At 43.3% G+C, this 24578-nt stretch overlaps 1 protein-coding gene across 2 annotated transcripts in view; it reads right to left on the reverse strand.

Annotated features, from left to right (window-relative positions):
* SND1 (staphylococcal nuclease and tudor domain containing 1) overlaps window positions 1-24578 on the reverse strand; it is a 693764-nt gene that overhangs the window by 396386 nt on the left and 272800 nt on the right. For both annotated transcript variants that reach the window (XM_073652562.1, XM_073652561.1), the window contains exon 13: window positions 23413-23523. In XM_073652562.1, the coding sequence (XP_073508663.1) occupies window positions 23413-23523 (111 nt within the window). The remainder of the gene's footprint in view (window positions 1-23412; window positions 23524-24578) is intronic.

Below are 24578 nucleotides of genomic sequence, written 5' to 3' on the forward strand. Positions count from 1 at the left end.
TGGGGCAATGATTTCAATGAAGCAGAGTTATTTTGTGCTCTGTCTTCCTCTTTGTCAGTGTCCAGCTTTTCTGCAATCGGCACAATAAGTGATCGACTGCTGAAAAGGAGGTCAGACAGCGCACAGTGACTCAGTCTGCTTCACTAAAGTCAATGGCCGTCTTGGCGGATCCACTTGAATGCAGTTTTTCATGGATTCAGATCGAAGCCCCATCAAACAAACAAAAAACCTGAATACTCACGGGAGCAGCAGGAATAAAACAAGCATGTTCACACTAAGCGTTTTTTCTTCTACATCCAAAACCTGCTCTGTTGGCGGTAAAAATGCAGTGTTCAAAAAACAGGTTTTGCTGCATTTTGGGTTCAGATTACATGTGTGATTTCTTTACAGCACATGTAATAAAATTAGCTTTATTCACCAAAAATGCAGCAAAAGAAACACTGCAAAAACACAACAAAACCTGTTTGCTGCTATTTTTGCGTTTCCTTATGGTTAAAAAAAAATGCAAAAAAAGCTGAAAGAACTGACATGCTGCAGAATTCATAAATACGTCAGTTCACAGATTCAACCAGGGAAAAACAGCGTGTGCAGGAGATTTCTGAAATCTAATAGCTTTTGCTGGCACTGTAAAACGCAGCTTCTTTTCCGCAGAAAAAAACGCTGCAAAATGCTGCGTGTGAACATAGCTGAAGAACAAAAACTGACCACTTTTGACCTGGTGACCGGTCCTGTTTAAGTTCACCATGACTTTCTATATTTCCATAATTGTAGTCTAAGGGACCAGGGTTTAATGTTCCTGGTCTCTCACTGCACACTAAGCAGTTTGAGGATTACTGTCATCTGAACAACCTAACTGAATAACATTGCTGCAAATGCTGGCCGCGTGAGCTCAGTAGTTTTCACAGACCGTACTCAGACCAAACATATGGTCATTTAAAAGTACCCTTAGGCTGCGTGCCCACAATGCGGATTTAATGCGTTTCTGCGGTGCCATTTCCGCCGTGAAAATGCTTGGTAGAAGGTCTGCCATGTTTCCCAATGATAATCCGCATGTGCTGTGCACATGCTGCGGAAATTTCCGCTGTGGATTATCATTGTGGAAAAAACAAACATTAATTTTGCGAAATCGCCGACAATGACTTGCATTGGACCTCATAACATCCGAATGACTACACGTACACATGTGGATATTATGCGATTCAATGCGCGGATGATACCCGGGTCTGGAGAAGAGGAGACTCTCCTCCAGACCCGGGTACCATAGTACCTGTAGTTAAAAAAGAATTAAAATTTAAAAAAAAACATATACTTACCTTCTGATGGCCCCTGTCTGCTCCCGGCGGTGCTGCTGGCTCTTCGGCTGCTCGTGGTGGTGTAAAAGGACATTTCATGATGTCATTTAGTCATGTGACAGCTCACATCAGCGGTCGAGTGACCTGTCAAATGACTAAATGACGTCATGGAATGTCCTTTCTAGAGCACAGCGAGCCGCCGAAGACACCGGACGCACCGGAGAAGGAGACCGGGAGCCATTGGAAGGTGAGTATCATGTTTTTTTTTCATTTTTCAACATTTTTATTCTTTTTTTTTTTTTTTTTTTTTTTACTACTGAAGCATCGTAACTTGGTCACACAACATAAATCCATGCCGGTTGCATGGATTTATATAGTGTGACCAAGATGTCCAGCACTTTTCCAAGTGGTGCTAAAATCGCTTGGAAAAGGGCTTGACAACCCGCATGCGAAATCGCATGTTCAAAACGCTTCACAAACGCTTCTACCTGGCAGAAGAAACGCATGTAAAATCCTCATGCATTTTTTCTGCCAGGGAGATGCAGAAACGCTCTGCCTAAGGCTAAGTGCCCACGATGCAGAAATGAAGCAGAAATTTTCCTGAGCATTTCTGCATCTCCTTGGCAGAAAAACGCATTCGGATTTTACATGCGTTTTTGACGCGTTTTTTTCATGCGGATTTTACATGTGTTTTTGTAAGCGTTTTTGAACACAAATAAAGTTAGGTGAAAAGAAAAAAAGAGAAAAATATGGCACTTCTGATGCATTTCCTAGTCCAACTCCTCTTCACCATTTTGCTTTTTGCAATATACAGAATGCCACATGAACAGCAGCCCCTGCGTCTCAGCAAACCATACATATGCTGTACAATAATCTAAAATTTCAATATATATAAAAAAAAAAATACGTGGGCTCCCGCATAATTTTCATAACTAGCAGGGGGAAAGCAGACGGTAGAGGCCTGATGTCATAGTCTGGGAAGCAACCAATAATCATGGCCCCTTCCCTTGCTATTAATACCAGGCCTTAGCAGTTAGCTTAGCCTTTATTGGCCTTTCTACAGGGGGGCCCCCTCAAAAAAATGACGTGGGGTCCCCCTATAAATTGTAGCTAGCAAAGGCTAGGCGGACAGCTGCGACCTGATACTAATAGCCTAGAAAGGGGCCATGGTTATAGGCCCCCTCCCAGACTATAATATCAGCTCTCAGCCGCCCCAGATTTGGCACATCATATTTGTGCGGGATTTTTTTTTGAATGGATGAGTGTCATCCGAGGCTTGGAAGAAAGTAGTGCATGCTGCCATTTTTTTTTTACCGACAGTCAGTGTAAAATCGTAGCCGATTCAAACAAGTGTTGAAATAAAAAATTTTGTAACAATTTTGAGCAACTTCACGTTGCGCAAAAAGTTGAGGCTTTTCAAAGCTTTTACGCCACTTCTCTGGCGTAACAGCTACAGCTTTGATGAATTAGCATCTCAGTGTGCACATACCCTAAGGTATCTGCACAATGAAAGCTATACTGTGCAACTGTTTTCAGATCAATCTAGATTAGTAGGAAAAATGGTGGTATTCAAAATGGAACATGACGACAGAAAAAACCTTGAACTTTAAGGTTACGTTCCCACGATGAGCTTTTGGTGAGTTTTAGATGCCGCAGATTTTCTGCACCATTTTTGCACCTATTAAGTAAATTAGGTTACTTGCTTTTATGGGTGTATTTTTATTGCATTTTTGATGCTGCGGTTTTTGTTTCTTTTGGTAGGTCATGTTTTAAATAAAGTTGCTTTGATTTTGATACTTCCAGATATATGGCTTTGACACAATTATGTGCAGATTACATGCATTTTTTATGCATTTCCACCTGCGATTTTTATGCATTTAATGCAATCCTATGGAAAAAATCTGCGCATAAAACTCAGCGTACCAGCAAGAGAAACTGACATTTCTATAAATCCCAGCCATTTTGCGGGAACTGTAAGAGGCTACGTTTTTGACGAAGGGAAAATACGCAGCGCCAAAGACTCATCGTGGGCACGGCTGGGAAAAAACCTGCAGCAAAATACATGGATATGACATAAAAAGTAGGAACCAACATTATCTAGGTGTTAAATTTAATCACTTCAGAAATTAGAATATAGTTAAATTTGTACCGCTCCTTATACAAGAAAACGATGTCCTTCCTAAATTTCAACCGAGACATCCAATTTCTATTTTATCTTCTAGTTGGGTAGCCAGCGTGACTTAATGTCAGCCAGTAACTCCAACACATTATAATGGAGGCCATAAATGCAGTTTAAGGAAAGAAAGAAGGAGGTGGAAAAAGACATTCAAATGGGTTTCCTTGGAAACAATAACTCATCAGAAAACTGCAATGATTACTTTCTAAGACCATGGTTTGCAAAAGGACCTGGATTAAAAAAGTGTTCCTCTGAATAACAAATGTCCACCACCATACACCTGACGCCTCCGTCCTTTCTAGAAATTCACATAAAAAAACATTGAAAATTGTTTGTTAAAGGGAACCTGACATAGAACGGACAGAATGACTGACTGAGTGCGTGTGCGCCGGAGCCGCTGCGTGTCACAGTAAGTGAAGCTGGGAACTACATACAGCTTCACTTCGCATGCGGGGGGAGCCGCTTGTCACGGCGCATGTGCGGCTCCTCAATATACCATGCACAAGAAAGTCATTTCAAAGCGGACTCCAGTGACGTCAGCGCAAACCAAGGAACATCATTCAAGTTGCATGGGCGGTGACAACCCTGACTGAACACAATGAAGAACACCCCTATGACTAAACGAGAAAGTAAGATATAACTATATAAAATGGTTTTTGCAAAGTATTACAGAGTATTTAATCAAAAAAGCGTGTTAGTGATGCACATTGCTTCACTGACAACGCAATGGGGACAGTTTAGATGCTACAAATCACATGACAGGTTCCCTTTAAAAGGATAAAAACTATGGTGAGAGTGCTTCTAGGACAAACCCTTCTCATTCCTCATGTTTGACCCCAGTAAAATAAAAACACTTATTCTCACCTCCTGTGCCAGTGCCATTCCAGCGGTGTCAGCACTCATGTTCCTGGGGCTCACGTGAGGTTGTTAAATCACACGAGTCCTACGCCCAATCAGTGCCGGCTTCACTATCCCCGCCTTTGGACATACTGAACATCAACAGGAAGCCAGGGTTACAGTTGCGCTCTGACTTCCTCTTGATGTTCGATTTGTCCGAAAGTGGGGACAGTGAAGTCGGCACTGATTGGGTGCAGGGCTCATGTGTCATAATAGCCTCACATGAGCAATGGAAACGTGAGTGTCAACACCGCTGGAACGGCATCAGCACGTATGGTGATTATAGGTGTTTTTATTTCAACGGGGCCAAACATGAGGAATAAGAAGGGGTTGTCTAAGTAGTGGACAGCCCCTTTAATCACTGGGTCACTCAACCCACTGGACTCATGAGCATAGGGTTAAGAGTATGTGCACACGTTCAGTGTTGGTAGGAAAAATGCTGCCTACATAAGATTTTGTGTGCAGTTTTTATGCTTTTTTTTTTTTTATCTCATTCATTTGAATGGGTGAAACCCTCAAATCTACAGCACGTCAGCATTTTTGCAAACTGCTTCAAATCTGCAAGTAAAAAATATGCAGCATGAGCACGAGATTTCAGAAATCTTAATCACTTTGCTCATACAATAAAGCGCTGTGCTTTTTTACAGCAAATAAAAAAAGGAAAAAAAAGAAGCAGAAAAATCCGCGGAAAAAACGCAACATATGAACATACCCTTACCTTAAGAATTTGAAGTAAAATACAAGTTACAAAAAATATATTTCCTATAAAACTATACATAATTCTCAACACTTCCTGCTCTTTGACTACTCCTAGACTAGACATTGTTCAATGTCACAAGTTCACTGTAACCTGAAGTAAATAATATTCAAATTGTAGAGGAAAATACAGAGATGCTTTTCCATCTGATGTCTCGGCTCATTGGCTCAGTAAAGAAAATTCTCAAAAGGATGGTCTTGCTATAAATAGGCAAGAAGTTAGGATGTTAAACACTGTAATAAAAAAAGTATTGTTAAAGAGAATGAGATCTCCTGAGCCTCCTTAAATCAAGCAAAATTGTGAGCAGAGTTTGAGCACTGCTGGCGTGTGATTCTTCTAGCAGAAACTTTGCTGCAACTAAATCAAAATTAAAACTTCAGGAAGGAAAGTGATGCTTCAAAAGCGTTCTTAATGGACGTGAGAAACGCAATTCCCCCTAAATAAGTACTGTTGTCGCATAACTTTTCTTATAGATGTATTGAAAAGGCAGGTTACTGCGACCGTGATCATGGCACCAAATCTTGCAAACTCTTCTCCCAGGCCAAAGTACAAATCTTAAAATAGCTTGACTGTCGTAATGACTTACTACTAGTGTTGAGCCACCCCCGTAGTGTTCGAGTTCGGTTCGGTTCGTCGAACACCCGTGTGTTCGCCGAACTGTTCGTCGAACACCTTCGAACACCGTTAAAACCAATGGCAGGCAAACAAAAACACATAGAAACACATAGAAAACACCTTCAAAAGGTGTCCAAAAGCTGACAAACTGCTCAGAAGACACAACTAACACATGGAAAAGTGACAAGTACATATAGTCATGCGAAAAGAAAAGAAGTGGAGGAGTAAAAGGAGGGGGAGACACAGATATAGGCATGTCATGCCCTTCTAAAATCCAAAAAGTGAGAAGCCGACACGGCCAGTCCGCTCCTGCCCGTGCCACCTCCGTGTCGCCGGGTTTGTGCCAGAGCCGCGGTGAACCCTGATGGCCAGCCCCCCTCTCCCAATACTGGTGCCTGTCCGCTGGTGGGTCGAGCGAGCCCCCCTGTGGTGGAGGCAGCTCTAAGCTTTTTAATTTAAATTGTCTCTCTAATTTGAATGAATACACTTTAAATCCATTTACAAGGATCTATTGGAGGGCAAGTCTCATGCCAGCAGCCGCGTAATTCCAGCTCCAGTAGCGTCCACTAAAGCTGCTGCAGTTAAAAATCTTTTATAAGGATCGAGCTCGGCTGTCCACCGCAAGGCATCCTACTGCCAGTCCCAGCCCCTATGCCTTGGGGTGCCTCCTGATGCTCTTCACCGAGTATCCCATGGTCCCGAAGCATTTCCTTTGAAAAAATTAAGTGTCTAAACTACAGGTGATGTAGCTTGCTTAACAGCCGGGATAATCCGCTGACTAGCAGACACTGCTACTAGGCACAAAGTATTTCCTGGCCTAGATGCAGTTAAAAATTTGTAATTAGATACTCTCGGATGCTGAGAAAGCATTCCATAGAGTCTCCTGGCACGCCATATATGATTCTCTTAAAAAGCTTGGGGTAGGGGTCTAGGGGACCCTTTTATAGCCAAAATCACGGCCCTGTATCGCAATACGTCACCTAGGCTGAAGATAAATGGAACTGTAGCATCCTGAGGGCTCGGTTGCTACAGACGTATTGCACCTCACCCAGAGGTGTGATATCTCACTCTCAGATAAGGATGGAGTGTGGATCAGGACCCGACACCTGCATGCATTACACCACATTGCCGTGGGGCAGGGCGACCAATATGCCCCTGAGATGGGCACGACAGTCCCTGTCCCTGGCTGGAGTGGGGGGAGGGAACACTGAGGAAGGGGAACCCTGTAGTGCAGGAGCAGGGAGGAAGCAGTTCCTGGGTGCATTGAGAAGGGAGTATAAAAGGTGGGCACCATCTTAGTTCAGTGCAGAGAAGTCTGAGCAGAAGTGGCAGGGAGCAGGGGCTCTGCATGAGCTCTGCTCCGGAGGCGGGCCTAGTAACAGAGGCCCAGGCCTGGAAGAGGGAGAAGGAAGGAAGAGGGAGAAGGAAGGAAGAGGAGCGGAGAAGGCTCCAGGAACGAGGAATGAAGGGATCCCAGGGGTGCGGACGGGCGAGTCGCCACCGCACGCCCGAATCCACCTGCGTGGAGGGGTCAGGCCAAAGGGGGAGACCGGTCCCCGAACTAGTGGAGGCAGGAAATGACCCTCAGCTAGAAACCGGAGACTCTGACATTTTATGTGGCGCAGCCCCTCGCTACACCCGCTAGGAAGGCACCACATAGGGTCAGGGAAACTGGCGCCAAGTTTACCAAGAGGAGGCCCGAGGCAGCCGGACAGAAGTGTTGGTAAGAAAGGCCAGACAAAGGACACACAAAGGGGGTCCTGTGAAGTGCTCCAAAGTTATCTGGGAGTTGTCTGAGCCCCTCACCTGGTGAGCACAGTACGACGTGGGCAGCCGTTACCTGCAGACGTGGTCTGGATAATAAGAACTGTGAGTAAAGGCCCTGGACTGCATCACTGACTCCGTGTCGTTACTGCTGCTGCCCTGCACCATCACCCCCATCCTCCGCATACACTGCCCTGAGGCTATACTCCTCCCGTGGGGAGTTATGCTACGCTCCGCTGCACCCACAACACCAGCCTCAGCGGTCTGCCCTGTAGCGGCGGTTCACTCTGACCGCAATCCACGGGTGGCGTAGTCGGACATTTAAACATCAAAACCACATAAATAGTTCCGCCACTGGTTTGACCGCCCTGAGCCACGGAACCGGGTCGCCGCCACGAAGACTACAACCACCAGCATCCACCAAAAAGGGTCCGGCTCCGGGTGTCCCAAGGCCCAGGGGGTGCGTCAGAACATTTTCATCACCTTTCACAATCACCAATGGGACAAGGCAGGGATGTCCTCTGTCCCCTCTCTTATACATCCTAGTGACGGAGCACCTGCTCTCATCAATTCGCCATAACCCCAATATTAGGTGGATTGAGGTGGGAGGCACCGAGTACAAGTGCTCTCTATTTGCTGATGATGTCCTAGTATATATCACTCAATCACATATATCCATCCATGCTGTTATGGCTGAAATAGATCACTTTGTTACATGGTAAAATTTTAAAATCAATGCAGCGAAGTCTGAGGCCCTCGATGTCTCCCTCCCCAAATCCATATAGGATTCCATCCAGTCCAACTTTCCCTTTGCCTGGCCCTCACAGGGTATCAAATACTTAGGAATTCCTATTCATAGAGACCTCTCCCATCTATGTTATCTTAATTTTGGGCCCTTTATTGAACAATTCCATACAGACCACGGTTGGCAAGTTAGAACTGTAAGATTCACTACGTGAACCGCTGGTGTTTTGTGGAAAAGCACATGTACACCGCGTTCCAAATTATTATGCAAAAAGTGTTTAGGAGTGATAAGGGAAGAATTTGTTTGTTTGTCAGTTAAACTCATTGATGGTGATGTGTGTCAGGGCTCTTTATATCACTGTAAGCAATTGCAGACACCTGTGCTAATTAGTTTGGCAGGTGTGTCCAATGAAAGGCAAGACTACTTAAGAAGGCTCTCTCACATTATTAAGCAGCCTACATTTTCTGCCAAAATGGGAAAGAAAAAGGATGTGTCGGCTGCTGAGAAGCAACAAATTGTGGAGTGTTTAGGTCAAGGCATGACTACAATCAACATTGTGCTATGATCAGGATGAAGTGTCTTGGCAATCAAGAAGTATGTAGCTGATTCACAGTACACACGTGTGCGTGCTGATAAGGGCAAATTGAGGACTCTTTCCTACAGGCAATTACGTCAGGTTGAAAGAGCAGCGGCAAAAAAGCCTGGTCATAGCAGCAGACAAGTTTTTGAAGCTGCTTGTGCCTCCAACGTCCCCCGAACAACAAGATGCAGGGTCCTTCAGAGGTTTGCAGCTGTGCATACGCCATCCTGTCGACCTCCTCTATCCACTTCACACAAGCAGAAACGGCTCCAGTGGGCCAAACATTACATGAAGACTGATTTCAAAACTGTTTTGTTCACGGATGAGTGCCGTGCAGCGCTCGATGGTCCAGATGGATGGAGTGGAGGATGGCTGGTTGATGGACACCCCACGCAAACACGGCTACAGCGCCAACAAGGAGGAGGTGGAGTAATGTTTTGGGCTGGAATCATGGGGAGAGAGATTGTCGGCCCCTTTAGGATCCCTGAAGGCGCTAAAGATGAACTCCATAATGTATGTGGATTTTCTCAAACAGCACTTCCTGCCATGGTTCAAGAAGAAGAACCGTGTATTTCACAGCAAGATCATTTTTCTGCATGATAATGCACCATCTCATGCTGCACATAAAACATCTGCATCTCTGGCTGATATGGGCATAAAAGGGGACAAACTTATGGTGTGACCCCCATGCTCCCCTGACCTCTACCCCATTCAGAACCTTTGGAGCATCATTAAAAGGAGTGTCTATGATGGCGGGAGGCAGTTCACATCTAAGCAACAGCTCTGGGAGGGTATTCTGTCCTCATGCAAAACAATTGAAGCAGAAACCATCCAAAACCTGACAAATTTAATGGACGAGAGAGTTCAGAAGCTCCTTTCGAACAAGGGGTCCTATGTGAAAATGTAACATCACCTAGAATAAAGTTTTGAGTTGAAAACTGTTTGATTTCAGTTTCTAACAACCTGCTAATGCTTATAATTTCAAAAATGACCATTTTTTTGGTCTTTATTAAAATGAAAAGGTTGATCGAAAAGTTTGGGGGATCTAAGAGTGTGGCAACCCAGTAGTCATGATTACTTCGAATTCTGACAATATGAGGGTCATGCTGCAGGTAGTGCAGCAAGAAGGCACTTATGTGTCTTGCGCATCTCGGAGCCCCAAAATTATTTTCCGGGCTAGATGCAGCTAAAAATTATTTTTAATTTTAAATCTGGTGGAGCTTATTATAGATGGCCTAATAGGATCAGTGCTGCACACTGCTACAAAGCCCAAATTATTTTCCAGTCAAGATACAGATAAACATGATTAGTAATTTGAAAGCTTAAAACGTTTGGTAGGGTGATTTTAACCAATCATCAAGCTTTTACTCTCCCCAGGATGACACAGGGGTAGAAAAGTCGTTTCGGATCCATGATTTGTTCATCTTTATGAACGTGAGTCTGTCTACATTATCAGTGGAGAGCCGCGTGCGCTTATCTGTCAGCACACCACCAGCAGCGCTGAACACACGTTCAGACAGAACGCTGGCTGCGGGGCATGACAAGATCTCCAAGGCGTAAGTGGCTAGCTCCGGCCATTTATCCAGATTGGAAGCCCAAAAAGAGCAAGGGTCCAGTGACACAGTCGTGGCTTCAATGTTTACTTGGAGATACTCCTGTACCATCGTCTCTAGGCGTTGACTATGTGTCAGACTTCTTGTCTCCTGTGGCCTTGCAAAGGATGGGCTAAAAAAGTGGTGAAATGATTCCGCAAAATTGATGTTACCAGCAGATACTGTGGTTCTGTTACGGTTTGAGTGCTGAACACTTGACGGTCCCACGGTTGGCAAGTTGGAACTGTGAGATTCACTACGTGCACCACTGGTATTTTGTGGAAAAGCACATGTAAGATTCTGCAACAGTCTCTGCTGATACTCCTGCATGCGTGCATCCCTTTCTATGGCAGGAATAATTTCTGCAAATTTACTTTTGTACCGGGGATCTAACAGTGTGGCAACCCAGTAGTCAGGATTATTTCTAATTCTCACAATTCGAGGGTCATGTTGCAGGTAGTGCAGCAAGAAGGCACTCATGTGTGTTGCGCATCCAGGAGCACCAAGTCCCTGTTGTGTTGGTGGCGAGGTAACAATCATGCTTCCTTCCTCTGTCCTCTCCCCCCAACCTCGCACAACAGAAATGTGATCAAGGTCTCCCTCATCTGATGAGTCTTCGATCAGTTCGTCCTCCACTTCTTCCTGGGCTCCTGCACCTTCCTCACTAGTTTGGCTGCTACCATGCGCCCTGGTAAAACCATCTCCCCCACCTTCACATGCCTGCCGCCTTGGTGCTGCCAACCTTCTGGACCTTGCAGATGTTAGCCCTTCCGCATACAACTCCTCCTCCTCTACTTCCTCCACCTCCTCTTGTGCCACCACCTGACTCCGAATTCTGTTTAACATGTGCTCCAGCATGTAAATCACCGGAATAGTCATGCTGATAATGGCATCGTCAGCACTAAACATCTTCGTCGCCATTTCAAAACTGTGCAGAAGGGTGCATAGGTCCCTGATCTGAGACCACTCCTCCAGCGTGATTTGCCCCACCTCTGAATCTCGTTGGCCCAGGCTATACGTCAGAACGTATTGCACCAGGGCTTGTCGGTGCTGCCACAGTCGCTGCAACATGTGCAGAGTTGAATTCCACCGGGTAGGCACATCGCATTTTAGCCGGTGAAGTGGCAGGCCCAACGACTTCTGTAGAGATGTAAGTCGCTGAGCTGCGGGATGCGAACGGCGGAAGTGAGCACACAGCGACCGTGCCCTCTGCAGAAGGCCATCTAGTCTGGGATAGTGGGCTAAAAATTGCTGGACAACCAGGTTCAACACGTGAGCCATACAAGGCACGTGTGTGACATTGCCCCGGCGAAGGGCCGCACCCAGGTTTGCAGCATTGTCGCACACGGCCTTCCCTGGTTTCAGGTCCAGTGGAGACAAACATTCAGGAAATTGGTTCTCCAGAGCTGACCACAACTCCTCAGCTGTGTGACTCACATTTCCCAGACATTTCAATGTAAAAACCGCCTGATGACGTTGAGCCCTACTGCCAGCATAGTAAGGAGGTGTGCAGGATCCCTTCTGCGCAGTTAGAAAGCTTGTGGCATGACCAGACAGGCTTTGGGTGCAGGTGGAAGACCGAGAGGAGGTTGAGGAGGCAGAAGCAGTGGAGGAACTTTGACATAAAGAGGATTGACGCACAACTCGTGGGGACGGCAAGACTTGGACAGCAGCCCCTTGTCCTGCTGTCACCATAGTTACCCAGTGCCCAGTCAGCGACATGTAACGCCCCTGTCCATGCCTACTCGTCCAAGTGTCTGTGGTGAAATGCACCCTGTCACACACAGAGTTTCTCAAAGAAGCGGTGATGTTGTGTGCGACATGCTGGTGGAGCGCAGGCACACCTTTCTTTGAGAAGTAGTGCCGACTGGGCATCTGGTACTGGGGCACTGCGACGGACATAAGGTCTCGAAAATCCTCTGTGTCCACCAGGCGGAAAGGCAGCATTTCTGTAGCCAAGAGCTTGCAGATGGTGAAATTCAACCTCTTAGCTTTCTCATGGCTAGGAGGAAATGGTCTTTTACTTGTCTACATCTGAGGGACCGAGGGCTGGCTATTGTGCTTAGACGGGGTTGATAAGGGTGTCCCCGGCAAACTGCCGGTCTGTGAGGAAGATGCAGGCGGACATGTTAGGTTGCCTTGATCCAAAGGTGGTGCTATCGATGTCGGACAGCGCTCAACACCAGCTGGTGTTACCACCTCCAAAGAAAATGATGACCTGCCAATCACGCTGGCTGTTGCGGGTAAAGAGGTGGCAGGTCTGCGCCCCAAAACAGGTGTGACTGCTGTCCCCCCAGTCACAGAGGATGAAGAGGCCGCGGATGCACAAGATATGGCAGACGGTGGTTGGCCCGGCCGGCTAGGCCGCATTGTAGCACACAGCTTCCCACTGCAACTTATGCTTCATGTCCATGTGCCGGTTCATGCATGAAGTACTCAAACTATGTATTTTTTGGCCTCTACTTAGCTTTTGCTGACAAATGTTACAGATAACACGAGTTGGGTCATCTTTATCGATCTGAAAAAATGCCCAGGCTATGCAAGGCTTAGCACCCATGCGACCTGAAGAGCCACCACGACTTGTGGTGAGAGGCAGAGTTGTGTTTGAGGATGCAGTTGTTGACGTGCTTCCAGTACTACGTCTCTGTCCAGGAAGGCGCAACCTGACCTCGTCGTCACTAGCATCTTCCTCCACCTCCTCTGCTGACCTCATCTCTTGGCTGACTGTGGGTTGACAGTAAGTGGGATCTCCGACCTCATCATCATCACCCTGTGCGTTATCACACCCGTCGTCCTCAGAGCCAACCTGTTCCTGCCCTGACAAAAAACTAAAGTTGTCGCTCCAATCAGGTATTTGAGTCTTATCATCGTCTTCCTCATTGTCTCCACCAACAGGAGTTACAGTTTGGGAATGAGGGTCTACATTATGGTCAGAACCTTCTGCGTCTGGTCCTGGATCTGACTCATAAAGATTCTGGGCATCAGTGCAGATCATTTCCTCGTCTGGATTCACAGAAGCGCTGGAGTCGACCTCTGATTCCCAGGCTATAGTATGAGTAAACAGCTCTGCAGACTCAACCATCTGTTCTACCTCATACTCAGACGGGCAGCTGGAGATTTGGGAGCTGTGAGGAAGCAAGTGCGATTTGGGTGACACCTTTGAGGACTGGAGTATTTGTGATGTTGAAGTTGATGTGGAGGAGAGCCCACTTAAAGGAGCACTTGATATCCGCTGAAGCACCTGCTGTTTTTGTGCCTCATCTGGAATTTGTAGCGATTGGCGTGGCCGTAAGAAAGGGATCTTATCACATTGTCCGCTAAAAGAAGTAGACATTTTAGTTTGGCTGGAAGATGGTCTTTCTTCTGCAGATGTTACTGTTGCTTTAACACCTACCCCACGGACACAACCTTTTTTCCCCTTCCCAACACGCCTATTCCTCTTTCCACCAGCAGCAGGCCTTTTTCCACTCATTTTGGTGGTTAACTAATTCACAACTCTGGAGTTGTTTGCACAAAAAAACAATGGATGGGAACCGAGCAGAGCTGAGTGGCCAAACTGTGGTATTAGGCCAAAACTATTGGCTGGGTTAGATGCAGAAAAAAATTATTTTGAATTTGCAACCTGATGGAGGTCAGTATAGATGGACTAATAGAGAAAGTCCGACACACTACTAGAAGGCCAAATATTTTTTCAGAGGTAGATGCAGAAAAAAATATATTCAGTTTGCAACCTGATGGAGGTCAGTATAGATGAATTAATAGAACAAGACCCACACACAGCTAGAAGCCCAATATTTTTTCAGAGGTAGATGCAGAAAAAAATATATTCAGTTTGCAACCTGATGGAGGTCAGTATAGATGGACTAATAGAACAAGTCCCACACACTGCTAGAAGCCCAAATATTTTTTCAGAGGTACTGTAGATGCAGATAAAAATTAGTTTTAATTTGCAACCTGATGGAGGTCAGTATAGATGGACTAATAGAGAAAGTCCGACACACTACTAGAAGGCCAAATATTTTTTCAGAGCTAGATGCAGAAAAAAATTATATTCAGTTTGCAACCTGATGGAGGTCAGTATAGATGGACTAATAGAGAAAGTCCGACACACTACTAGAAGGCCAAATATTTTTTCAGAGGTAGATGCAGAAAAAAATATTTTCAGTTTGCAACCTGATGGAGGTCAGTATAGATGGATTAATAGAACAAGACCCACACACAGCTAGAAGCCCAATATTTTTTCAGAGGTAGATGCAGAAAAAAATATATTCAGTTTGCAACCTGATGGAGGTCAGTATAGATGGACTAATAGAACAAGTCCCACACACTGCTAGAAGCCCAAATATTTTTTCAGAGGTACTGTAGATGCAGATAAAAATTAGTTTTAATTTGCAACCTGATGGAGGTCAGTATAGATGGACTAATAGAGAAAGTCCGACACACTACTAGAAGGCCAAATATTTTTTCAGAGGTAGATGCAGAAAAAAATATATTCAGTTTGCAACCTGATGGAGGTCAGTATAGATGGATTAATAGAACAAGACCCACACACAGCTAGAAGCCCAATATTTTTTCAGAGGTAGATGCAGAAAAAACTATATTCAGTTTGCAACCTGATGGAGGTCAGTATAGATGGACTAATAGAACAAGTCCCACACACTGCTAGAAGCCCAAATATTTTTTCAGAGGTACTGTAGATGCAGATAAAAATTAGTTTTAATTTGCAACCTGATGGAGGTCAGTATAGATGGACTAATAGAGAAAGTCCGACACACTACTAGAAGGCCAAATATTTTTTCAGAGGTAGATGCAGAAAAAAATATATTCAGTTTGCAACCTGATGAAGGTCAGTATAGATGGATTAATAGAACAAGACCCACACACAGCTAGAAGCCCAATATTTTTTCAGAGGTAGATGCAGAAAAAAATATATTCAGTTTGCAACCTGATGGAGGTCAGTATAGATGGACTAATAGAACAAGTCCCACACACTGCTAGAAGCCCAAATATTTTTTCAGAGGTACTGTAGATGCAGATAAAAATTAGTTTTAATTTGCAACCTGATGGAGGTCAGTATAGATGGACTAATAGAGAAAGTCCGACACAGTACTAGAAGGCCAAATATTTTTTCAGAGGTAGATGCAGAAAAAAATATATTCAGTTTGCAACCTGATGGAGGTCAGTATAGATGGATTAATAGAACAAGACCCACACACAGCTAGAAGCCCAATATTTTTTCAGAGGTAGATGCAGAAAAAAATATATTCAGTTTGCAACCTGATGGAGGTCAGTATAGATGGACTAATAGAACAAGTCCCACACACTGCTAGAAGCCCAAATATTTTTTCAGAGGTACTGTAGATGCAGATAAAAATTAGTTTTAATTTGCAACCTGATGGAGGTCAGTATAGATGGACTAATAGAGAAAGTCCGACACACTACTAGAAGGCCAAATATTTTTTCAGAGGTAGATGCAGAAAAAAATATATTCAGTTTGCAACCTGATGGAGGTCAGTATAGATGGACTAATACAACAAGTCCCGCACACAGCTAGAAGCCCAAATATTTTTTCAGAGCTACTGTAGATGCAGATAAAAATTATTTTTAATTTGCAACCTGATGGAGGTCAGTATAGATGGACTAATAGAGAAAGTCCGACACACTACTAGAAGGCCAAATATTTTTTCAGAGGTAGATGCAGAAAAAAATATATTCAGTTTGCAACCTGATGGAGGTCAGTATAGATGGACTAATACAACAAGTCCCACACACAGCTAGAAGCCCAAATATTTTTTCAGAGGTACTGTAGATGCAGATAAAAATTAGTTTTAATTTGCAACCTGATGGAGGTCAGTATAGATGGACTAATAGAGAAAGTCCGACACACTACTAGAAGGCCAAATATTTTTTCAGAGCTAGATGCAGAAAAAAATTATATTCAGTTTGCAACCTGATGGAGGTCAGTATAGATGGATTAATAGAACAAGACCCACACACAGCTAGAAGCCCAATATTTTTTCAGAGGTAGATGCAGAAAAAAATATATTCAGTTTGCAACCTGATGGAGGTCAGTATAGATGGACTAATAGAACAAGTCCCACACACTGCTAGAAGCCCAAATATTTTTTCAGAGGTACTGTAGATGCAGATAAAAATTAGTTTTAATTTGCAACCTGATGGAGGTCAGTATAGATGGACTAATAGAATGATGCTATGCCCAAAAGATTTTACTTCACTAGGTGCAGTAAAAAAATTGGTATTCTATACACAGGTGGTATATCTTGCAACACAGATAGGCTACTCCACTGACTAACACACTCTGCAATAGGCCAAAAAGGATTAGCTTTGCTAGATTCAGCCAAATGCTGTGAAAAAAACTTGCACAGCACTGGCACAGACCTGCCTGGCAAAAACTGATAGGAACTCATGTAACCTAGTCCTGAAAAGGACTGCAATCACAATTAGTCTTTACTCCCACAACCGATCTATTTAAGAGCACAGACCTGCCTGATAAAAGTCGTAGGAAATGCTGTAACCTAGTCCTTAAAAGGACTGCAATCACAACTATTCCCTACTCCCAAGCTATCTGTATATTTGTGCGAAAATTGGCTTGAAATTAACAAGGTATAGCGCACACAGCAACAGCGGTGCCGTCTAACACGCAGCTGCAGCAGTGAGAAAATGGTGGCGACGGGGAAAATGGCTTGGTCTTATAGGGCAAGGACATGTGACATACACTGCCAATGACACATGCCCTTGCTTGTGTGAAAAAAAGCACTTCGCTCCGTGTGTGCGCTGCTGATAGGCTGACAGATTGCACCTCCCCACTGTAAATGCGGGAAAGAGAAAAAAAAATGGAGATCTTCATTGTTCCTGCAGAGATCCATCCCCTGCCCCTCCCCCCACCCCGCTGTACACTCAAACTGCGTATTAACATTAATTTTCATCATTACTGAGAAAAAATCCAGTTATGATTTTGGTGCACGAACAGTTATCGAACATAACCTCGAACAGCCGAATTTTTCTCAAATTGTTCGTGTTCGCCGACCGGCTCGAACACCGCCCAAAACAGCTCGAATTTGAGATTGGCGAACAGTTCGAGTAGAACAACGCTCATCTCTACTTACTACCTTCAGTCACAATGAAATATTAGTAATTTATCTATTAATCTAAAAAACAGTTATAATGATATCTTTTTCAGGAGTAAAAGAACAGATATTACATGATTAGCACAATAACCTGCGATCCTGGCAGTCTATAGTAAAGATCATAGAAAAACAAGAAAAAAGTAAGACTTATTAAAACATGTGAAAAAATAAATGCATGTGATGTAGATAGTTCACTATATTTAGAAGTGGCTGTTAAGTAAAGAGCATCTGTCGCTGTTCATAAATTACATTCAAATTTATCTTAAAGTGTAATCGTCATTTAAATCTTTAATCCTATTAATAAATAATACACGTGAAAATAAGAAATTTTGTGATATATCTTATTAGAGAAATCTGCTTCTTTCTCTTTCTGGACTGATTATTCATTCTCAAAATTCTTAATTCCCGGGAAAAATCTGTATTCAGTGAAGACAGATTGGTACATTACTGAGATAGGAGATGGCAGTTGTTATTGGTAAGATTCTATGTAGATGGGAAGTGGGAGGAGCTCAGCTTCTAGCTCCTCCTCCGCCCTCACATCCTCCACTTTACATACAGTACAGTCTTAGGAGCACCAACTGTCATTTCTCTAATTTAAAATCTGTCCTCAATGAAGATTTTACCAGAGATTTGAGAATTTTGAAAATTAGTGATCATCCTGGTAGAGAAAGAACCAGATTCCTCTGATAAATTACAAAGTTTCTTATACTCAAGTGTACTATTGATTTGTGAAATAAATATGAAAATGACAGTTATTCTTTAAGCTTTCTCAACGCTGCATTTTTTTCTTCCGTTAAAAACATAATGGGAAAGATTACAAAGAGCAAGTTTAAACTGAAGACTTTGATGAATGCCATAAAGTGGTATCCGTCACCCATCAGATTTGATTGTATTATATATATTTACAGTATACATACATATACAGTACAGACCAAAAGTTTGGACACACCTTCTCATTTAAAGATTTTTTTCTCTATTTTCATGACTATGAAAATTCTACATCCACACTGAAGGCATCAAAACTATGAATTAACACATGTGGAATTATATACTTAACAAAAAAGTGTGAAACAACTGAAAATATGTCTTATATTCTAGGTTCTTCAAAGTAGCCACCTTTTGCTTTGATGACTGCTTTGCACACTCTTGGCATTCTCTTCATGAGCTTCAAGAGGTAGTCACCGAAAATAGTCTTCCAACAATCTTGAAGGAGTTCCCAGAGATGCTTAGCACTTGTTGGCCCTTTTGCCTTCACCCTGCGGCCCAGCTCACCCCAAACCATCTCGATTGGGTTCAGGTCTGGTGACTGTGGAGGCCAGGTCATCTGGCGTAGCACCCCATCACTCTCCTGCTTGGTCAAATAGCCCTTACACAGCTTGGAGGTGTGTTTGGGGTCATTGTCCTGTTGAAAAATAAATGATGGTCCAACTAAACACAAACCGGATGGAATAGCATGCCGCTTCAAGATGCTGTGGTAGCCATGCTGGTTCAGTATGCCTTCAATTTTGAATAAATCCCCAACAGTGTCACCAGCAAAGCACCCCCACACCATCACACCTCCTCCTCCATGCTTCATGGTGGGAACCAGGAATGTAGAGTCCATCCGTTCACCTTTTCTGCATCACACAAAGACACGGTGGTTGGAACCAAAGATCACAAATTTGGACTCATCAGACCAAAGCACACAGATTTCCACTGGTCTAATATCCATTCCTTGTGTTCTTTAGCCCAAACAAGTCTCTTCTGCTTGTTGCCTGTCCTTAGCAGTGGTTTCCTAGCAGCTATTTTACCATGATGGCCTGCTGCACAAAGTCTCCTCTTAACAGTTGTTGAAGAGATGTGTCTGCTGCTAGAACTCTGTGTGGCATTGACCTGGTCTCTAATCTGAGCTGCTGTCAACCTGCGATTTCTGAGGCTGGTGACTCGGATAAACTTATCCTCAGAAGCAGAGGTGACTCTTGGTCTTCCTTTCCTGGTGTGGTCCTCATGTGAGCCAGTTTCTTTGTAGCGCTTGATGGTTTTTGCAACTGCACTTGGGGACACTTTCAAAGTTTTCTCAATTTTTCACACTGACTGACCTTCATTTCTTAAAGTAATGATGGCCACTCGTTTTTCTTTACTTAGCTGCTTTTTTCTTGCCATAATACAAATTCTAACAGTCTATTCAGTAGGACTATCAGCTGTGTATCCACCAGACTTCTGCACAACACAACTGATGGTCCCAACCCCATTTATAAGGCAAGAAATCCCACTTATTAAACCTGACAGGGCACACCTGTGAAGTGAAAACTATTTCCGGTGACTACCTCTTGAAGCTCATCAAGAGAATGCTCAGAGTGTGCAAAGCAGTCATCAAAGCAAAAGATGGCTACTTTGAAGAACCTAGAACATAAGACATATTTTAGTTGTTTCACACTTTTTTGTTACGTATATAATTCCACATGTGTTAATTCATAGTTTTGATGCCTTCAGTGTGAATGTAAAATTTTCATAGTCATGAAAATACAGAAAAATCTTTAAATGAGAAGGTGTGTCCAAACTTTTGGTCTGTACTGTATATACACACACACATAAATACACACACACTGCTCAAAAATATAAAGGGAACACTAAAACTCCACATCCTAGATATCACTGAATTAAATATTTCAGTTGCAAATCATTATTCATTACATAGTGGAATGCATTGAGAACAATAAAACATAAAAATTATCAATGTAAATCAAAATTAATATCCCATGCAGGTCTGAATTTGGAATGATACTCAAAATCAAAGCGGGAAATCAAATTACAGGATGATACAACTTCAGTAATAATCAAGACAAGGAAATGATGCTCAGTAGTGTGTTCTACAATGCCTGGGCATGCTCCTGATGAGGCGGCGGATGTCCTCCTGAGGGATCTCCTCCCAGACCTGGATTAAAGCATCAGTCAACTCCTGGACAGTCTGTGGTGCAACATGGCGTTGGTGGACGGAATGAGACATGATGTCCCAGATGTTCTCTATTGGATTCAGGTCTGGGTAAAGGGCAAGCCAGTACATGCCTTCATCATGCAGGAACTGCTGACACACTTCAGCCACATGAGGCCTAGCATTGTCATGCATCAGAAAGAACCCAGGGCCTACTGCATCTGCATGGTCTCACAATGGGTCAGAAAATATCATCCCGGTACCTATTGGCAATCAGGGTACCTCTGGCTAGCACACAGAGGGCTGTGTGGCCCTCCAAAGAAATTCCTCCCCACACCATTATTGACCCACTGCAAAACCGGTAATGCTGGAGGATGTTGCAAGCAGAACGTTCTCCACGGCGTCTCCAGACTCTGTGATGTGATCAGTGTGAACCTGCTCTCCTCCAGGAAGAGCACAGGGTGCCAATGACGAATCTGCGAATCTTGGTGTTCTCTGGCAAATGCCAATCGCCCTGCACAGTGTTGGGCTGTAAGAACATCACCCACTTGTGGACATCGGGCCCTCAAACCAACCTCATGGAGTCGGTTTCTGACAGTTTGAGCAGACACATGGATGTTAGTGGCCTGCTGGAGGTCATTTTGCAGGGCTCTGACACTGCTCCTCCTTGCACAAAGGAGGAGCTAGCGGTCCTGTTGCTGGGTTGTTGCCCTCATAGGCCCCCTCCATGTCTTCTGGTGTACTGGCCTGTTTACTGGTATCTGCTCCATGCTCTGGACACCGTGCTGACAGACACAGTTACTCTTCTTGCCACAGCTTGCATTGATGTGCCATCCTGGATGTACTGCACTACCTGAGCAACTTTTGTGGGTTGTAGACACCGCCTCATGCTACTGTACCTCTAGGAGTGAGAGCAATGACAAAATGCAAAAGTGACCAATACAACAGCCAAAAAGGATGAGAATAGACAAATGGTCTGTGGTCCACACCTGCAGAACCACTCCTTTATAGGGGGTGTCTTGCTAATTGCCTATCATTTCTACCTGTTGTCTGTTCCATTTGCACACCAGCAGGAGAAATTGATTCACAATTAGTTTTGCTTCATAACTGGACAGGTTGATTTCACAGAATTGTTACTGACTTGGAGTTACATTGTGTTGTTTAAAATGTTCCCCTTTTTTTTAGAGCAGTGTGTGTGTATGTGTCACACACACACACACACACACACACACACACACACACACACACACATATATATATATATAAACAACTTATTAGAATTTTTTTTACAGGCTGTCACTGTAGCTTGCTTTGCTATTACATACAGTTAAAGTAATGAAGACCCCAATGTATTTAGTTAAAGGAAGGCCTGGGTGTTCAATGAGTGGGAGCCTGTGGATGTGTTTAACGTAAGAACTGGGAGCTTTCCGACGGAGAACAAAGTAAAAAAAAAAAGAAAACCAATATCGTGGATTGTCTGCTTCCAATGAAATATAACATAGGGTATTTTCAGACTAAGAAACAAATAATAGCAGCCCGCAAGTTTGTCTATATCTAAAAAGGCTTGTACACTTGTCTTCCATGCGTTCACCATTCAGCAAAGTCATTGAAACACCTTGCAAGCTAATCAGACATATAGGAAGCTGGTAAATTATGTATTGTAATAGGGCTGTACAAGCTTAGGAACTCTAAAAAAAATTATTTTAAGTCATTTCCATTAATAGGACAGACCTCTTGGAGTATTATAGCGTTAGCCCTGCTCCACTCACTTATGCATGGAAAGGTGAGCACTGAGAAGTACCAGTCTATAGATACCAGCCAGGATACACATGCAGACAATACGCTGGTCACAAAAGTGTTGATGTCCAAGACAGACAAAAACCTACCATAGTATAATGCAGTGAAATGCGCAATAAAAAAATCCTATTTGTCTTTGCAAACGTGCCACGAGATGGGGGCTCAGAAATTATTTGTTTTCTTCAATAGACAACTATATGGCTATGTTCACACATGTTGTGTTTTTTTCTGCAGCTAAATCTGCTGACAACTTCTCTGGCAGGAAAACAGCTGCGTCAAAAATGCAGATTTTCCTGCGTTTTTTTCACTGTCTTTCTGTCTCTATTTAGGCATGTTCATAAAGTTCTGTGAAAAAAAGAATCCCATTCTATTTTGCCATCAAAAAACGCTGCAAAAAGGCAGCAAAAAAAGCAGGTGCGGTTTTTTAGCGTTTTTTTCACCACCCATTATTTCCTATGGGTGAAAAAATGCTGCCAAAACGCTGAAAGAAGCGACATACTCTATTTTCCAAAAATGCAAGCAAGGCAGAAAATACGCAGCAAACAAAAAGCAACATGTGTGAACAGAGCATTCTGGTGTCTCATACACTTTGCTGGTACTGCAAGACGCAGCTGAAAATTTGCATAAAAATCTGCTGCAAAATACACTGCAAAACACAACGTGTGTGAACATAGCCTATTTCTTTGCTATTGTGAGTCTGATGTGGAAATATTAGCTTCCCTTTAAAGAGACTGTAAATCAGAAAATAATAAGAATTATATATTTTTTTTCAGAAATGAATTATCGAACAATAAGAATGCCTAGAAACACTATGTAACTTGTGTACCTGAGAATGTTCTGCTCAGAGAATTCAGGACAGATTACATAGTGTTTCATCTATTGAATGTACAGTGTAGATGGTGTCCTTGAACGAAAGCTAGAGACTAGCTTACTGAGGAGAAAAAGCAATGTTATCAGAACTGCATAAACTAAAGCAAACAGGAAACCATGACCACAGAAATCAATCAGTAATCAGGAGAAGAAAAACAGTTTAATTCCGAAATATGTTGCAATTATTCATCCGTAATATAAACAACTGTCATTTAGAGCAGTGCCTGCAACAAGACAACCAAGTAGCTGCAAAGAAGAAGATACGTACCGGGCCTCTGCAGCCAGCAGCTCATCATAGTGTGAAGATCTCTGGTCATCATCCTGACGGTAGCGGAGCACAGTAGCTAGGCCTTTGCTGACCAGGGCTTCTGCAATGTTTCTGAGGCAGAGAAAAGAAATAACATTTAGGATAAAGAAGTAATACTTATCAGGACAAAATATATGCAGAAGATATTCACTGTAATGCACATCAACAAGTTACAAAATAAGTTAATATTAGGCAACTGCAACTTATTGGTGGAATGCACACTTAGCTTATGGTAGCATTCAGGACGCACTGTTGAAATTCTATCATATATAAAAAATGCTTCAATAAAGTCTACATTTTCGCATGATTCTAGGGTGTGCAGTGAAAATTCTTCACATGTATAATTGGGGTAGCACCCCTGTCTACTAGCACCTCACACGATCAGTTGAATGATTGCACTCCAAATTCATGAACTAGAAAACGAGAAAAAATCCCAAGTACAGTGAAATTGTGGTGAAAAAAAAAACGCAATTCCACAATTATTTTTTGTGTTTATCATTGTATTGCAAAAATTAATTGTCAACATGATTCTCCAGGTCAGTACGACTGCAAAGTTATCAACCTTGTAAAGGTTTTTTTTTATTTAAGTGGTGGAAAAAAAAATCAGAAATTTGTATAAGGGCTCTTTCACACGTCCATGTCCCCAGTACGTGTGGCGCAAGTTTTCACACGAACTGGAGACACTTACACACGTAGACCTATTCATTTCTGCGCACGTCAATGTGTTTCCACGGACTATGTGTCCATGGGCAAAACACGTTGACATGTCTGTGTTTTGCACGCCGCACGGATCACAAAACGTCCAACACACGTGCACACTGATGACACATGGATGACACCGACGCCTGGGAATCAGCAGAACAGGTAGCGTGGAAGGAATTTCTCCTCATCATTGTCTGGCTTGAGGAGACTGCACACGTTGAGGAGCAGAGGAGAATGACTCAGTTAAAGGAGCTATGTGAGGCTTTGTTTTATTGCGTGGCAAGTTAACGTTTTTATCTATACCATTTTGGGGTATATGGTAGATACAAAATTTTGATCGCCTCTTATTTAATTTGTGGTGGTTGAAAAACTGCAATTTTTTTATTCTCGTTATGCCATTTATATTTCGACTTTTCAGGCCATGG

The sequence above is a fragment of the Phyllobates terribilis genome, unplaced genomic scaffold (genome assembly GCF_046119375.1).
Source record: "Phyllobates terribilis strain yellow unplaced genomic scaffold, ASM4611937v1 Scaffold_11__3_contigs__length_659146591, whole genome shotgun sequence".
NCBI lineage: Eukaryota > Metazoa > Chordata > Amphibia > Anura > Dendrobatidae > Phyllobates > Phyllobates terribilis.